Source organism: Drosophila bipectinata, chromosome XL (genome assembly GCF_030179905.1).
Source record: "Drosophila bipectinata strain 14024-0381.07 chromosome XL, DbipHiC1v2, whole genome shotgun sequence".
NCBI classification, from domain to species: Eukaryota; Metazoa; Arthropoda; class Insecta; order Diptera; family Drosophilidae; genus Drosophila; species Drosophila bipectinata.
In genome coordinates this window covers 20,291,833-20,310,882 of record NC_091734.1, presented here as the reverse complement: position 1 = coordinate 20,310,882, position 19,050 = coordinate 20,291,833, and the positions used below count along the sequence as shown (strand labels likewise).

General features: G+C 35.2%; 1 protein-coding gene and 1 long non-coding RNA gene across 4 annotated transcripts in view; one reads left to right on the top strand and one right to left on the bottom strand.

Moving 5' to 3' along the window:
- Positions 1-461: 461 nt before the first annotated feature.
- On the bottom strand, positions 462-1,568 carry LOC138926260 (uncharacterized). 2 transcript variants are annotated; one of them, XR_011442715.1, is made up of 2 exons: positions 768-1,568; positions 462-703 (listed from the first exon to the last, which is right to left on the bottom strand). It is a non-coding gene; the product is annotated as an uncharacterized lncRNA (long non-coding RNA). The 2 variants fall into 2 exon arrangements; XR_011442716.1 differs by having other exon boundaries at positions 462-700.
- Positions 1,569-3,597: 2,029 nt separating this feature from the next.
- The window catches only part of Lrp4 (LDL receptor related protein 4), a 323,222-nt gene continuing 307,769 nt past the window's right edge, over positions 3,598-19,050 (top strand). The window contains exons 1-2 of one of the 2 annotated variants that reach the window (XM_070279913.1): positions 3,598-4,006; positions 4,129-4,254. In XM_070279913.1, the coding sequence (XP_070136014.1) occupies positions 4,203-4,254 (52 nt within the window). In that variant the 5' untranslated portion in view covers positions 3,598-4,006; positions 4,129-4,202. Of the gene's footprint in view, positions 4,255-19,050 lie in introns of both variants that reach the window. The other variant, XM_070279918.1, reaches the window with a different exon arrangement.

The following is a 19,050-nucleotide window of genomic DNA, read 5'->3' as shown; positions in this document are numbered from 1 at the left end:
ATTTAATTTCAAATACTGTATAAGTATTAATAATAAGTATACTGTATTAATTATAGGTTAAGTGTATAGTCTAAGAGGAAATAAATGGGCATTGCAAATAAAGAGAGAAAAGCTTTTTGAATGAGGGCGAGGTGGGGAAGGATAATAAAGCCCGGCTGAGCGTGGCGCAATGTTGGAAAGGAGGAAGAGAAGAGGCAAAGCAATTAAGAACAGCCCTCAGAAGTGAACGGACGTAAAAGGAGATCATTGTGACTCCCTGCGCGTTGTGAAATACAAAATGACAGAGAAAAACGACCATCCTTTCCCGACATATATATTACTAGCTGACACAGCAACGTTGTTTTGCCGCCAAATGACTTTATAATTTCTCTACAAAATTTACTTAGTTCTAGACTTATGTATTATAAAGTCATCTGGAGCTGTGAACCATAAGGGAATATAAAAATAACAAAAGACAAACATTATTTTTAAGTTATTATTTGATCTTAATTCAGCAAATCAATCTCTTAGTGCTATAGCATGAACAATATTTTTTGTTAGTCCATCTGTAGCTAACACAAACAAATAAAATGGTTTCATGAGCATGCCACGTAAAATTGTCCGTGTGAAAAACATGGTGTTCTAAATCTAAGTCATAAATAGACATCGTTTGATCTTGAGATTTGTTGATAGTCATTGCAAATGCCAATCTAATCGAAAACTGCTGAAATTGAATTGGCACAAGTCAGTAAGTATAATAGGAATACGTGAAATTATTATATTTTCACCTTTGAACTTTCCATTTAAAATGCTGGCTCGACCATGTTTTTCATAAATTGTTTAATGACTAATCGCGTACCGTTGCACAGTCGGGGCGGGTTCAAATTACGAAGTAGGATAATTAGAGATCCAACCTTTATTTTACATTATGCTTTGGCATGCCTTGCGAATCCACTGAGTTCAAAAATGAGTTCGCTTTTCCTGACGCGCAACACATCCCAGCTGGCTCATTTTTGAATTTCAGAGCATTACAATGCGGACATTCCTTGTCCATAGCACCAATTACCACTTTTGAGTAACCATAATACTCAATTTCAGGCTCATACTGGAATGATAGACGCAGGAATGAGTCAGGTATAAATGCCCGATGTACCTGTGGTCGTTGTTCGGCGTCTATTGACTGTGAAACGGCATGATTGTCGTTTTTCTAATCTTGTGACTTCATTGCGTTCAGCTCGTGTATTTTCTGGCTCTTGATGCAATTGCGCTATCCTAACACGTACATCAGTATTTTGTTGCTGGATTTGTTCTTCGGTTCTTTCGGATCTTCTATTTTGCATGTCTCGATATCTACTTGTATCACGGCTCAAATCACCCCCTTTGCGTTTTCTTGGCATTGCTCATTGTTCAAAACACTCATAAATAGAATTAATGTATTTACTTAATGATGAAGGATTTTTGCCCCAGTTTAAATTGAGTTAAAATGCTATGGTAACTCACTTTATATGCGATTTTTGTTATGTCGAACAGGATTGAAGAGGATGAAAAATAGATGTTGGCGAATTCTTAGACCTACTCAATCCGCTCACAAAATTGTATGAGCCGTTTATAGCCGTTTCGGAGGAGTATGGTAACAAAAACTGTGACATGAAAATGTTACATATATAGATATGTTTTTATTTTATTGGGAGGGTGAATAAGATTTTTCAATTAATTTCTACGAAATTTTTTTTGCTAAAAATCTCTCGTTTCCATGGGAGATTTTTACAAATGTTGCCCAAGAACTCCTTTTTGGGGTTATGCCAAAAAAAACCTTCCTCAAGATTTTTTTGCATGAATTCGTATGGCTATTTCCTATTCCGCTGAGGAAAAAATTTCCCAGGTCACCGACGCATAGAACGTCCCAGAAAAAAACTCCTCAATGGTAGTGGTAGTACATAGCACTATAGGAAATTTGACCACTTTTTCCGGCCAAAAACCATTTTTTGAAAGTTAAAGGATTAAAATAATTTTAACTGCATATCATTCGCAATAAATTAATTTTTAATGTTGCATACCAGAAATTTTCATAGATGGCGCCACTGCGAAAAAATCAGCTGTTAAAAACAGCTGTTGATGTGAACATTTACATGAGCTTAGAATTTACGATTTTTTGGTGCGATTTAAAAAACGCCAATACTGAAAATTTTATGGACAAAATCAAAATTTTTGAAATGAATACTTTTTAATGTGGTTTGTATTATGTGTTTGTGTATGTGTCAACCGAGTCAAACATTGTAATTTAGTCCATGTTGTAGATTGTTTAATTTTCTTCATACGAGTGAAATATGAATATGCCCTTTTATGAACTTTCGAAGAAATTCATAATTTAAGGAGGCAACCTCAAAACCTTGAAATTGAAGCTGTTAGCTGTGAGACTAGTGCAAAACCGATCTAAATTTAAAAAGATAACACACCTACTTTTTCAAAAGAAGACTATGGTTTTATAAAACACTAAAAAAGAACCAAATTGAAATATCATGCTTAGTTCTACAGTTAGCATGTTAGTTTTAAATAGGGCGCGGTGCCCATAATTTTTTCAAATCTGAGTTCTTTTGACCATATAAACTCAAATCAAAAATCAAAATCTCAATATCTTGCTTAGTTTTTGAGTTAGAATGTGTTTCTTAAAAAGTGGGCGGTGCCACGCCCACATTTTTTAAATCTTAAATCTATTGACCATGTGAACTCAAATCAAAAATCAGAACTTAAATTTCTTGTTTCTTTCTTGAGATAATATTTTTGGCCAGAAAAAGTGGTCATATTTCCTATAGTGCATAGTATTACCACTAACCATACAGCGTAAGCATATGTATTATAATATGTATACGTACACATTCATATGTACATATATTTTATGCTCTATTCGCTTATTTTAATTTGTTCATATTGTGATATAATGTCGAACTATGAATTTAAAAAAATTGTTTTTTTTCAGTTGCAACAAAAAAATCTAAAGTTAATATTTTTTAAGACGCAAAATCTACCTTTACATAAAAGCATAAGAATATGTATTTTTCACATTAATACTACTACTACATATGTAAATACTAGTATTAATATTATTTTTTGCAAAACATTTCACTGAGTTATATTTTTTTAATTTCTTGTAAAAAAAAACAGCTTGGAATTCGAATGCATTTGAAAAGTTGGTTTCATCCGTTCGCATTCTAATATCATTACATCATTTGTCGTATCAATCTTGTGCGACAGAGTCGGACGCTGCAGCGCGCTGGTGCGCTCACTCACTTTAACCGTAACGGCTACACAGTCAATTCATTCAATTCATTTTGTATAGTTAATTCGAAAGAATTAAAAAAAGAATGTAGGTTTTTTGGCGTTCGAGATGTCTAATTCGAACTGACATTTATTTAAAAGAGCCATTGATTATAAAGAACTTGTAAAGCCTAAAACCAATACAATAATTATTATTATTATAATATTTATTATTTATTAATTTTTTAATTTTTTAATTTTATTCTTAGGCCTTTAGGGAAATGTTTTCTGTTGTAAAAAAAATAAAAGCTTTAAGGGACTTTGAGCTTTTTATACATAGAAAGCTTTCGAGTCCTTGTTTCAGAAAATTTTTAGGTCCTGATGCAGTATCAGTCAGATTTAAAATATTCTAGAGAACGTATAATGGTTTTTTTCTTATCAAATTTATTGCAAATTCAATATTTATGTAATTGTAGAAACTTAAACATCGTAACATACTGAATACTTTGCTATTACTGTGTGCGTTTTAATTAAAAATTGTACTCAAATTTTCAAGTGTTGTGCGCATGACGGTGGAATTAAAACCAAACTAAATTACTTATCGTAAACTTTATACATTTGCACGTAAAACATATAAAATAATAATATTGACGAAAATAACCAAGTAATTTGACTAAAAAATTTATTGAGCTTACATTTAAAACATACTTGCTATAGTGCGCTTTAATATAAATTCTAGTGTGCAGGATTAGACAGGAAACACATACATAAGGTACAAAACATTAACTAAAAAAAAAATAAAATAAAAGTTTACATGTGTCCTATGATGTCGCTATCAAAATAAGTGATTTAAAAACCTTGTTAAAAATAATGTTCTACCAATTTTATTTAAAGAAACTAGCTTGAATTGCCCTAAAGCGATAAACCGTTGGTCTCTAAATGTAGGAAATCTAAACAATTTTGCGGCAATGTATTTATCAGAATTTCCTATCTTCCCATTAGTATTGCTACTGTGGTTATGTAAGTATTAAAAATAATTTAAATTTACATTTATTTTTCATGATTTTAGCTCTTTATTTAAAAAAAAATCATTTTAACGGTCCTTAATTTCCTAACATACACTTTTCTTAATTCGAATCCTAAGAGTAACAGTAGAAAGCAAATAAAAAAACCGAGTCTCTGATGAACACATTACATTAAGTAGCCCTAGTTGCAGCTAACTTAAAATTATATTTTTGGCACTTTATATTCAAGCTTTGAAACTATGTATTAAAATTAGGAATTATTGTTAATCATTAAAACTTAAGATCGGTTAACAGTCTACTGTTAGGATAAAAACCTGATAACTTGACTTATCAGGTCGCACGCTTTTTGGGAAATTTTATATTTTTTGGGGGTTACAACTACTGTTATTGTGTTATCAAACGCTATTTGGAATATTTCAATGCGGCTTTTATACCCGGTACGTAAAAAGGTATATTGTAGTCGGGTGAATATATGTAAAATAGAGACGGAATCATCTCCGACCCCATATAGAATATACATATATTCTTGATGATTATCAACAGCCGAGTCGAGACGAAGCGTGGAGACTCCTACAATGCCCACGCAGTTCGGTTTGTTTCACGCCACGTCCGCTTCCCCCCTGGAAGGTTTTTGGAAAAACGTTTGATGCCAAACTATTTATATATTTAATATAGATCTGAATATTATATTTCACTCAAATCGGCCAAATGTCCAAATTTTAGAGAAGATATACCCATATATTTTAGGTTAGGTTAAACTGTGGGTGGAAGAAATGAGTACCGGCTATAATAAAGGTCGGAAAACTCGATTAGAACCGTCCACTGTTTTATAGTGTTGTATGAATGTATAATCGTCTATATAAACAGTTAGCTTGGTAAGGTATTGGTAAAAATATGGAAAATACCATTTTTTTTAAATTAATAAATAAAAAACCAGTCCAAAGTCCAAAGTAAATACGTCAAACCGAGGGACGTATGACATAAAGCGCGTGGGAAAAGATCCGAGTTATAAATTCATCAAAAAATTAGATAGATAAAGTGACAGTATTGCTGTGCTAGGAAAATTAAGAATAGATGTTTTTAGACTTGAAGGCAAGAAAAGAAGATGAGCGGACTTAAGTTTCTAGTCCTTCTATAAGGAAGGTTACATCAATATTGAGGACTCCAGACACACGAACCTTACTCTAATATCGTACGCTCCAAAGAAATAAATAAACTTCTAGTAATATAGGGGTCGTTAAATTTTTTTGACCATCTTTTAATAAAACCAGGGACAACTTTAGTCACATTAACCATTGAGGAAATATAGCGTGAAGAGGGCAAGAAAGATAAAAAGACAAAAGTTTGCATTTTGAGCCATTAAATATTAAATTTAAGAGTAATAAAAGTAAACAGTTAAGGGCCAATATGACTTCCTTGGGGCACCCAAGATGTAGCACGGACCAAGTGGGAATGTCTATTTTTAAACAAGACTCTTTGTGATCTTCCATCTAAGTAGATGCACACATGTTTAAAATTTGAGTGTATACGTAGCAGAGAAAAACATTGAGAGCATAGCATTCACAGAGCGAAAGATACGTAGTTTTTTATTTCATTTTTTGTTAATTCTAAAGTTGGAGTGGGCACTTAAATAGTGTATTTTATTTAAAAAAAAAGCGTTTCTAGCAACAGTTCTTAAACAAATGAAAAACTACGCTTCCCTGTCTATATTTTCTATAGAGAAAACTTGTTCCAACCCAATTTTTGAGAAAATTGTTCTCAGTGGAAACATTTTGGTTTTTAAGTTTGGGCTGTCAAATGAGTCTAGATGATTAAGCATAGTACTGTGACGACGAAAATCCGCTGTCGCACGAGTGACAGCTGTCAAACTCCATATAAAAAAACGGTGTAAAAAAAGGAAGACGAAGAAATTTTTGTCTCCTAGATTTTTCCGGTACTCTGACGACGAAAATTTTAGCTAACCAATTGAATGGCGTTGCCGGATCAAAATAAATAAACTGCTGATTTTGGGGTGTTGAAAGAATTAATTTTATTTATTTCGATAGCTAAAACTTGGAGCGAAAATTTGAAAGAAAAAAATTGTCGAACCGAAAAATTTTCGGCCCGCGAGGATAAAGTCAAGCTTTTTAGTGCGGTCAAGGCGAAGCCCATAATATGGGACAAATGCCCCACAAGGGGCATTTTAATTCCATAAAATGGTATTGAAATGATTTGTGATTGGTTTTGATTTTGATTTTGACCCAGTTTTCTATTTCTTAATCAGCTCCTTAGCGGCGAAATACATAAAGAAAACACCAAAATCCAATAGGTTTGAATTCATTTTTGCTTATTTGTTTTTTGAATTTTTTTTTTTGAAGCAAAAATGAATTCAAAACGATTGGATGTTGGTGTTTTGTTTATGTATTTATGGAATTAAAATGCCCCTTGTGGGTCAAATCCCATATTATGGGCTTCGCCTTGACCGCAGAAATTAATTTTAATTTGTCCTGGCGCGTCGAAAATTTTTCGGGCCGACAATTTTTTTGTTTGATCAATTGACCCTCCATGTCACACCCATAGAAATAAATGAAATTATTTCTTTTAACTCCCCGAGATCAGCTGTTTATTTTTTTTGATCCGGCAACACCATTAAAATCGATAACAAAAATTTTCGTCAACTCAGTACCCGCAAAATCTAGAAGGCAAAAATTTCTTCTTCTTCCTTTTTTTACACCGTTTTTTTTATATGGAGTTTGACAGCTGTCACTCGTTGGACAGCGGATTTTCGTCAACTCAGTACTATGCTTTACAAACAACGGTTGTTCAGTATTACCCTATTCCTTAATTTTTTTGGTCACACTAGCTCGGTAGGTGAATAAAGTGCGATTTTGCTAGCGGATTTCCGACAGCGGATTTTCGTCGTCACAGTACTAGGCTTAAGCTTCTAAAAAAATTTGAAAGTGCTCACACTGTCAGAAAGTGCTGTCAGTGTGCCGGCAGCGCTGCGGCAAAATTTCCGACCCTATGCACGCGTGCTATGGAAAATGAGAGTGCCCCCCACTGGTGCATATAAAATCAGTGGGAAATCCCTTTTCTATGCCATCTATGACAAATTATGTCAACTCTAGTAAATAATTGCCTAAAATAAAAGCCATGCTGACATGGAGAAATGTTCGAAAAGCAAGGGTAAAAGGAGCGTGATAAATTTTCAATAACATTGAAATTGCTGAAAATGAAGAGAGGCCTCTGTAGTTGGCACCATCGGATTTTTTCGCGTTTTTATGTGAGGAAAAAACTTTGTTAAAGATATCGAAAACGAGGGTTAGGCGAAACAAAAACGTGTCACTAGCGTGATTTTTGATTCGAAAACAATAATAAAATGATTTTCTAGTCGCTCAGTTTGAAGAAGTGATTGTTTCGTATTCGATAGCTCGAAAACGGATCGTTTGCGATACTTTTATGATATCTTTAGAGAAACAATATTACTATCATAAAAACTCCAAAATTAATATTACTTAAACACTATTAATATTAAAAATAATCAAAAATCGAATATTTTTAATCGTATTTATATTTAAATTGCCCTGTTAAAAATATCGTAAAAAGTTTGGAGTAGCCAAAGTTTTCTGTGAAAGCTTAACGAGTTTCATTCCATTTCATTCCTATGGTAAGGACGACACAGGCCACGTGGGGGATAAACTTTACCTGTTTTGAGTTAAACTTTTCATTTATATTTTCCTTTCCTTTTATTTAACCGTCTAAATTAAATTTGTATTTGACCGTAGTAGGGATTGAACCTGAGCCTTCCACACGTTCAACAATGCGACACTTTAACTATTCATTCATTGTCCGAATTAAAAATGAAATGCAGATTTTACCTCTGGTGTTTACTGTTGCTTGGAGATCGAGTTCTTATTGTGGTTGTGGTGTTTGTAAGTGTGTTTGCATAAGAGTTTCTTGTTTTGTATCCGTGTCGCTTAAGGATGTAGCCTCATGTGTGACGTTGAAAAAATCGATTTTTTTCAACTTATTTCGAAATTACTGTTTATTGAGAATGTACTGTTGAAGTTTCAAATAAAAATATCAAATAATGACAGTGATAGAGATGAATAATGATAGCCCATAATCGGAAGCGCGCCTACACCAAATAGTATGAGTTACTCGGTAGCGTCTAAGGCCTAGTACTCTGACGACGAAAATCCGCTGTTATACGTGTTACAGCGGCCGAACTCCATATAAAATAAAACGGTGTGAAAAAAGGAAGAAGAAGACATTTTTGTCCCTAGATCAGTGGTCGGCACCCCAATACATTGATTTGATTTTACCGCATTAGTGTTAGTAACGAATAGCAGAAAGTAGGCTGTGAGCATGACGTTTCACACATTTATACTGTGTGTGTGTGGAGCTCGGGCAGAGAAATTTCCTATGCCCCCGAGATAGGGCCGTGCCGACCTCTGCCCTAGATTTTGTCGGTACTCTGACGACGAAAATAATGGCTATCAAATTGAATGGCGTTGCCGGATCAAAATAAAATAAAATAAAATAATTCATTTGATTTATTTTGACACCCCAAACATGGAGCGAAAATTGAAAGAGAAATATTAGAGAGAGAGAGCTAGAAAAGAACTACCTATAGCTCACTTTTTTGTTCACTACTTTTTTTTGTTCAAAAATTAAAATTAAGATTGCTGCCTCGAAGTTGCGTGCAAAGTACTCGAGGCAGCTAAGCAAATTATACTGTATACGTTTTTGTAATTTCACTAGTTTTTAAGTTGAATTATTGTCAGTTTAGAAGGTTATTTTTGAATTCTTAACGTTAATTGTAAAGCCCTCAAACAGATGGACAAAATAGACGACATTTTTTCAAGCTTAAAAGGAGACGAAAAATCGAATTTCTTAAATAACTTTTAAACGGATTGTCGTATCTGGATTATTGAGGTGTCAATCGACGCGTATTTAACAAAATTTTCTGGGAAAATTGTCGGGAGTCTGCAATGTCTTCCATAGACCACATTTAGAGAACAAAAGTCCTTTTATTTTTACCCAAATTTATTCCAAGCGAATCGACTTTTGGCAAATGTTTTGACACAAATGATCTTATTAAAGCAATACCCTTAAATTTTTAATTCATTTTCTTTAAATAGTGTATGCCGTCCACAGTGATATTTCCCAGCAGAAAAATTTGTCAGGAGGAACAAAGTGAGCGAGCATAGTAGTGACACCGCGGTGGTCCATGTTCCAATTCGTCTAGGATCCTTCTCCACTGTAACTTTCTTTTTATTTTGTTTACACCTATAACTTTTTACCTCTCTTGTATATGTATTACGACTATTAAAAAAAAACAGAGAAATTCGCTTTAGCGTTATTTCAAATTTTTTTTAATGGAACATGAAAAGTAAAAGACTTTTCATAAAAATAAATAAAAAAAAAAAACAGATTCCCGCAGATTCACATAGGACTCGAACCTGCGACAATAATTTTTAAAGCCATGATCTTTACGCTGTAAATCACAATGCTTTTTGACGACTCTTATTATTCTCCTGCTCTTTCTGCTGAAGCTGAAAGACGCAGTCACGCGTGCAGCCTGCAGTAATGACACTTCCACACTACCTTATCAGGGCCGTTTCGTCATATTTTGTACAAAAAGCGCAAAATGAAACAATACGGTAAAAAATTAGGGGAACCAATTTAGCCGGTCCTCTGCTGCTACTCATTTTTTTTAATGGGAATTTACAAAAAAAAATTTTTTGTTACTTAAGTGCAACACTTTTAGAAAAATTTTCTTGTAAGTCCCAGCCTACGCGCGACGATTTAATAGCCTAGAGGCATGAGTGCCAGTTAAAAACAAAAGCACGCCGGTTCAATTCCCAGCAATGTTTAAGTGATTAAAATATGTATTTAAGAGTAAGATATTTATTAGACATTAGCATGGCTTTACTCCAGAGGTCGGCACGGCCCTATCTCGGGGGCATAGGAAATTTCTCTGCCCGAGCTCTGCTGTCATGCTCACAGCCTACTTTCTGCTATTCGTTACTAACACTAATGCGGTAAAATCATATCAATGTATTGGGGTGCCGACCACTGCTTTACTCACACAGCACATGATCCCATGAATCAATTTAATTGAATTGAATTAAGTAAATGCCGTCGCTTTCTGAGAAATGAGTAAGAGTAAATAAAGCGTAAACTGGAATGAAACCTTCGAGCTGAGGCGAAGACATCCGAGTTTCCAAAGATGATGAATGCAATTTTAATCATTTTGTGGAACCAGCAATAACTGAAATAACTGGTTTTGTTGAAATTCCCAAAGTTGAAACTGAAAAGGACAACGTGATACAAGAAATTCCAAGATGTTCCATTTTAATGTTCTATACAAAATGGAATTGAAGTTTTGGCTTGTACCCCTTTTTGCATAAATCAATCTGAAAAATATTTTTCATTATTGATTGCAGCGCATCTTCGGAGCGAACCATTTCGAACGCTTAAATTTAATAAAAGATAAGCGTTGTTTTATTTCTACCAATATTATGTTACTAAGGGGTTATATACCTTTTTTTTCTTCAACAAAACGAACAATTTTTTTTTGCTGAATCCTAAAGTATATCCCCTAGAGAATATTTTCCCAAAGTTTCATGGAGATCCTAATAATAGTTCGATAGGAAAACAGCGTTTTGAGGCGCGGTTCGTCACGGCTGCGGACAGCGTCAAGCTACTTTGAATGCGATTATCTCAAAGTCGTGTTTTTCCAAAAGTGCCTTCGCTGTGACCACGATTACACAAGAACTATTTGATCGATCTTCTTCAATTTTTTTTTTAATTATTCGTAATGATTGTGCCGAGTTCGTGAACGATTCAGTTTTTTTGTGTCCATTTTAATTTCACAGATAAAAATTTTTTAATAAAATGTTTAGAACTGAAAACATCAATTTTTTGGAAAAATGTTTACGGTATGCAGAAAAAACCAAATATTCTTGAAAATAATCGTTCACGAACTGGATATAATATTATACTAATAACAAATTTTTGGTTTTTTGATTTTGGTTGACCTGCTGGACTTCTATCGTGGTCACCGCAAGCCGCTATAAAAAAAAAGGGTTCCGAGAGAATTGCCATAACTTTGTAAATTGTTTATATTTTTTCAAGAACAAACGCTTATTGTTTCGATAAAAATATGTACTATCAATAAAAAATAACTTCAGTGTCATAAAATAATTGCTACACACCTAAAATAAAAATCCAAAGTTCCCTCAATTTTTTCGCTCTAAAAGGTATATAACCCCTTAAGCTCATACATAAATCAAGTTTGAAATATTAATTTTGTAAATAAAAACTTTTATCTTTAAAAATAAAAATTATATATTAAATAAATGGTTCGATATTTTTATAGCTAGTGAAATTATAAATTATGTATCACGAATTCAATATATTACATACGTTTGTGCGTATGCCAACAAAATTAAAAACTGAAAGAAACAGCTTGACATTTGAATACATTCGAAAAGTTGGCTTCATCCATTCCCTTTCGAATGCCATTATTTCGTCTTTCGTAGTTTCATTGTTGTACGACTGAGTCGCAAGCCCGTGCGCATGCTCACTCTAACCGAAATGGCCATGCAGTCAATTTACTCAATTCTATTTGTATAGTCAATACGAATGTAGGTTCTTTGGCATTCATGCAGATGCTTTGAAGGTCCAATTATATATTAAAATGTTTTATATATATTGAGACACGTACATAGCGAAACCCATTCCCGTTCCCACTTTTATTGAGTACATTTTTGTCACCCCGTCGCTTTGGTTATGCGTGTTTTCGTGTAGACTAACTAAATAGATCAAACGTGGTAAATAACACTCATCCCACCTGCTTATCTTTTGAAAAGAGTTTTGTTTTGTGTGCTTCAGGGCTGATTACTTTTCCCGTGGATATAACTCGACCCACTACAATATTTTTCGACCATGGTATAAAATTACTCTGCATTCCCTCTCTGCATTTTGCAATCTCTCTACATATTGAATGGAACTTCCCCGACAGTCAAAAACGGACGAAAATTCGATTGATTTTTTCTACAGTCGCGACATTTGGATTCTTCCGAATTCCTGATGAGATAACTGAGTTTAAGGCAGCTCTGAAAAGCTGTTCTCGATACTTTCTACGTTATCATTACGTTTTGAAGGAGAAGTTTACTACGACGAAGCTCAAAGTTGTATTCGACAGTTCGGCTGCAAGTGTCTTTGGATACTCTTTTAACGACAGGTTAATGACCAGATGGTTCATACAGTCCAAGCTGTTCCATGTTTTACTTCGTTTTCGATTGAACTTGGTGGTCATAACGTACCGGTGTATAAAAGTCTCTTGTGATACCGGATCTATTTATCTATCCCGTAAAGGCCCTCACGGTATGGCAATTTCCCTACTGCTTAAAGTTATTTCAGCTATGCAGTAGTCTCTTAACACTAAACGTCAAAAGACAATAACTGGCAATGCTGTAGCATCAGCCGCAATTAACAAAATGCCACGTCAAAGGAAAAATATTACTGTAAACAAAGCTCTTCGTGACGAGTTCACAAATTACTTTCGTCCGGTTTAAACTATTGAGGACAACAACAACATTGATGACGTAGAAGAGAAACCAGAAGTTGTCCCAAAAGAGGTTAGTAAACTGCCACCTATTACTTTCCTTAAACAGACTGCCAAGTTCCTACATGATGTTCTAATCTGCATCAAAATAAGTGACTACTATGTCAAAACCATATATATTGGTATTAAAATATTTATATGAATATTCACGACAAGTGAAGAAAATTACAATAAAATTTGCACTCAGCTGCGTGATCTCAAGTGCGAATTCTATTCGTACAATTCCAAAAAGACCAAACCTTACAAGGCGTTACTTCCTGGTCTTGACAAACTACCCAATGCTGACTTCAAAACTTTGCTTAAAAAAATAGGCCTGAAATGCATTGATGTTAAAACAATTGAAAAAAAAAAAAAATTACAAAAAGCTTTTGCTTTATGTAGTCTATTTCGCTAATAAAAGCATCACTCTGCACCAGCTACGTAAAGATTACATATATCCACAAAGTGGAAAAAAAATTCCATAGTGGATAAAAAATATAATCAGATATATAAACCATACCAAAGTACGATGGGAGTACAAATCAAAATTAAGCAGTAAATTGACACAATGCTATAATTACCAGCTTTATGGACATGAGTCCATGCATTGCGCTGCAAAAACCTTTTGCGCCCACTGTGCCATTGAGTGCCCCGAAAACACCAAACTAAAATGCGCAAGCTGCAAAGGGAATCACCCCTCCTCCGACCCTCAGTGCCCTTACCGACTCACTTATCAGTCGCTTCTCCAACGACGATCGTCCAGCGGTCGTTTCATCAAACCGAGTTACGAGAACCAAACAACTCGTCGAGCAAACCGAAATATGCTCGTATCAGCTGTACCAAGACAGCACTCAACTCCGATTCGGCCGACAGAGCTACAGAAATGCAGTCGTAAACAACGACTCAAATCCACCGAGTTCTCCCGACCTTTTTACCATCGATGAAATCACAGCTCTTACGACTGAGCTCATCAATAAATTGAGTGCCTGTACCTCAAAAAGTGAGCAGTTCAATATAATAACTCAACTTGCTATTAAATATGTGTACTGAAATAAGTCAATCACTCACTCATATTAATATCATGACATGGAACGCTCGTGCCGTCAGTAGTAAACGTCCTGAGGTAGTTAACTTCCTCATTTAATCGCAAATTCATGGTAGCGAAACATGGCCAAATTATAAAGTTTATCGAAATGATCTGGGTACTACAAAAGGTGGAGGTGTTGCGAATATAGTAGAGAACCGTAATTATCATGAACAAATCAAAAGTATAAACACCCATCTTATAGAAAACATTGCTATAAAGCAGTGGTCGGCACGGCCCTATCCTGAGGGCATAGAAAATTTCTCTGCCCGAGTTCTGCCACACACACACAGTATAAATGTGTGAAACGTCATGCTCACAGCCTACTTTCTGCTATTCGTTACTAATACTAATGCGTTAAAATCATTTCAATGTATTTGGGTGCCGACCACTGCTGTAAAGATAAGCATTGAGTCCAATCATTCTCTTAAAATATATTCAGCCTATTTTCCTGGTAAACTAAATGCCTAAACAATCCATGCAACTTTACTTTATCAAATAAACACATAAAAACAATGTTCCGGGCCGACCTAGTAAAATTTTCACAAATTGATGGCCATTACATATTGGGTGGTGACTTGAACTGCAGAAATCGATTATGGAATTGTGCCAGAGGAAACTCGTTTGGAAATTGCCTTCATGAACTTTTGTCAACAGAAAAATGTTCGCTTTTTTTATACACCAATTTTCGCCATCCACTTTTGGCATTTTCCTTACAAATACACCGATTAATTTCTCTGAGCCAATTGTGCATACTGATCTCTTATCGGACCATTTTTCAGTACTTTGTAAGGTTACTTAAGGAGTTCTTTGCAAAAATGTTAAACACTTGCAAAACTCCAAAGCAAACTGGAAAAAATTTAAGCATATCCTAAATGTGGCATCCTTAGCCAATCTCGAAGCTCTTTCGGATTTTGAAGCGGAGCAAGAAGTAGTAGATGTAATGGTAGATATTTATTAAGCTGACATACATAATGCAAAAAACAGTGTGTACCCGAAGCGCCTGTTAGGCCCATAGTTTTAAAAATTCCACAGTGGATAAAAAATATAATCTGTGATAGAAACACAAATCAAAGAAACTGGATCAGAACCAGACAACCCATCTTTAAGGCTAAGGGTAAACTATTTGAACCACATGATTCCCTAGAAACAATTTGAGCATAAAAATGAAAAATGGAATCTTAAACTGTCTAAATTGGACAAGAATTCCAGGCCATTTTGAAAGCTTACTAAAATTATTAAGAACAAAAAACATTTTATCCCAAGTTTCATCCACAATAATATTGTGTGTTCCACAAGAGCAAAAAAAGAAGATATCTTAGCAGATGTTTTTGAATTAAAACATCACACTACCGACCGTTTCTCAGACTATAATACCTCAACTGCAGCCCGAAACACTTGAAGCGAATTTAACAATTTGAAAGACTTGACATTCACACCTGAAATCACTCCTAGGGATATTGACGCCATAATAAAGTCACTAAAAAATAATAAGTCACCTAGCATTGATAAAATTCCAAACATTTTTCTAAATAGTTAACCAAAAAATGCGATAGATTTTCTTGCTCTAATCATGTCTTCAAATGTATCATAAATGTCTTCAAATTGGTTATTTCTCTAAAAATTGCAAGAATTATTCCAGTTCCAAAGCCAGGAAAGCCAACGAATAGTCCAAATAATTACCGTCCGATAATCTTATTTTTATAAGTTTAAAATTGAAATAAAAGAAAGCAATTTTCTTCACAAAAAAAAGTAAACTGTGCTTTCTTCCAAATAGTGAACTTAAACTAAATAACATTGACATTAAATGAAAAAACTCCATAAAGTATCTTGGCATTCATTTTGACAAAAAACTTTGTCAAACATTTTGTCAATAATGAGAAGTCAATAATGAGTCGTCAATAATGCAAAGGCAACTGCCCTCCAGTTAACCTTAACGGCTCTCCAATCCCACAGGAAGACAATCCCAGGTACCTGGGATTCACCCTAGACAGAAGGCTCACCTGGAAGCCCCATCTGATTAAGAAGAGGAAACAGGCTATTCAAAGACTTCGATCCTTCAACTGGCTTATGGGTAGGAGATCGAAGCTGAGAACTTCCACTAAACTCCTCATTTACAAGGCAATAATACGCCCTATCTGGACGTACGGCATACAGCTCTGGGGAACTGCGAGCAAGACGAATGTCCGAACTATGCAAGCTTTCGAAAATAGAGTCCTTCGAATCGCCACTGGGGCCCACGTCTATCATGACAATCGCACCATCCACGAGGTTCTCAATTTCCCTTGGGTCAAGGACGAGATACAAAGAAGCAGCGCACGTTACATGCAGAGGCTTCATAATCACCCGAACCGGTTGGCCAGCTCCCTGCTGGACAGCAGCGAGCAACCCAGAAGACTTAAAAGGACACACCCGCTGGACCTCCCCTTACTACTCTAATTCTTTTTTTTTTCTACCATATTAATATTTAAAAATATCTATACGTGAAGTTTACGTGATAAAATTTAATGGTTGTCCCTAATGGACAGTTTTAAATAAACATTACCCTGCTATTACAAAAAAAAAAAAAAAAAAAAAAAAAAACATAAGTCATACCATTGACAAAATAAATAGGACCACCCGAATATTGTACCCTTTTACAAATCGCAGATCAAATCTTTCTAATCACAATAAGCTGACACTATATAAACAAATATTTTTATCCATAATGCTTTATGGATCTGAAATCTGGAGCTGTCTGCCATATAAATAAATTAAAAATTGCACAAAATAAAATCTTAAAAATGATTTATAATTTACCATTTTTCTATGCGACCAACCGTCTGCATCGATGCACTCATCTCTCATTTAACAAATAAATTCAATATTCGCAAATCTTATAACGCACATCCGCGTGCTGACAGGTCCTTCCCTTCCTAGTACTACGCTAGTAACCACAAAGTACCAGTCTTAGTTTTTTTTTAAGCGTTATCAAATGTAAATTAAAACAAGAAAGTAAAGCTAACTTCGTGCGTAGCCAAAGTTGATATAACCTTGCTGTTAACACCGGATATACATCGCCAAAATCGGATATAGTTGGCCGATCATTATGAGAATATCATTATATTACCAATTTATTACAATACAAAATCTAAAAAAACAAGAAAGGAAAGCTAACTTCGGGCGGAGCCGAAGTTGATATACCCTTGCAGTTAAAACCGGATATATATCGCAAACATCGGATTGACCAAAAATAGAATCTGTATTAAATTCCAGCATTCTATCTTCAAAAACACGAAAGTTGGGTCATTTCCGATCATTCAGTTATATGACAGCTATAGGATATAGTCGGCCGATCCTTATGAAATTTGGCACGTCGCAAATCGCTTTGCCAAAAATAGCTCTCATGTTAAATTAGAACTTTCTAACTCTAAAAACACCAAAGTTATACTATTTCCGATCAATCAGTTATATGGCAGCTATAGGATATAGTCGACCGATCCCGGTCGTTCCGACTTATATACTGCGTGCAAAGGAAAGAAGGGTGTGTGCAAAGTTTCAAGTCGATAGCTTTAAAACTGAGAGACTAGTTCGCGTAGAAACGGACAGACAGACAGACAGACAGACAGACAGACAGACGGACAGACGGACAGACGGACATGCTCATATCAACTCAGGAGGTGATCCTGATCAAGAATATATATACTTTATAGGGTCGGAGATGTCTCCTTCACTGCGTTGCACACTTTTGGACAAAATTATAATACCCTCTGCAAGGGTATAAAAAGCCACAAGCTTCTATCTTCAGATATACAAAAGTTGGTACTTTTACTAAATACTAAATACCATTTCCGATTGTTCAGTTATGTGACAGCTATAAGATATAGTCGGCCAATCCCGGTCGTTCGGACTGCATACAAAGGAAAGAAGGGAGTGTGCAATGTTTCAAGTCGATAGCTTTTAAACTGAGAGACTAGATCGCGTAGAAACAGACAGATAAACAGACTAACGGACATGCTTATATCAACTCAGGAGGTGATCCTGATCAAGAATACTTATAGGGTCGGAGATGTTTCCTTCACTGCGTTGCACACTTTTGAACAAATTTATATTACCCTCTGTAAGTTGTAAGTTTTAAAGATAGTTATCGATAAATTGAATTGAATTGAATACTCTCTATCTCGTCCTGCAGCGGTGTGGTGTTACCTATGCTATGTGGTGCTATGCTGTAATGAGCCATCTGAGCTGTCGCTGTATATATTGACTTGGCTGGGTTCGAAGTTGAGTTGAATTTAGATGTTTAAGTGCTTCCCTTATAGATATCACTTCGGCGTAGAAGACGCTGCTGTTATTGGCTAGTCTAAAGGAGACTCTGATGCTTAAATAATTGAAGTATACACCCTCCTATTTCGTTTTTCCATTTTGAGGTAGCTGCGTTGTAGGGCCGCGTTTATACGTTAAAAATACGTTTTTGCATTCTTTGGGCTTGAGCGTTCCATTCCCCTCTTCGTGGAATGATGGTGCGGCAAGGAGTTTGTGTATGTTGAACATGCTTCGGTTTTCGGATGTCCTTATTTTAAGTGGAAAAAGGCCTTATAGTCGTTGCAGATTTTTTACTCGCTTATCCGTGATAACTAGAGGTCTGTTGATGTGTTGAAAGTTGAACACACTGATGTGTTTCTCTTAGTTTGATTGCCTCGTTGAGGTTGAGTATGGCGTTTAGGGATGTTTTTGGAGTGGTATTGAGATCGCCACTGATACGTAGTGCGGCCTGTTTCTGAATTTTTCTTACCTTTTTTATGTTAGATTTCTTTTTCACCAAGACGCCATACATAAGTTCTGTCATTCTGACTATGATGGTGTATATCCAGCGCACAATGTAGGGTCACATTCTCCATTTTAGTCCCAATTATTTTATTTTAATCCAATTTATTTATTTTTTCAAATGAAGAGGGTCTTTGCAGTCTACTGCGATCTGTCTTCTATGTTTGGATTCTAGTTGAACTTTCTATCTAGTGCCATCCATAGGTACTTTGCGTTATCGTTGAAGGAGATCGTCTGATTGTTTAATTTTGGTGGGGTAAGGGTGGTTTATCTCCGGTTTTTTCGCCGGCTCTTAACAGGATTGATTT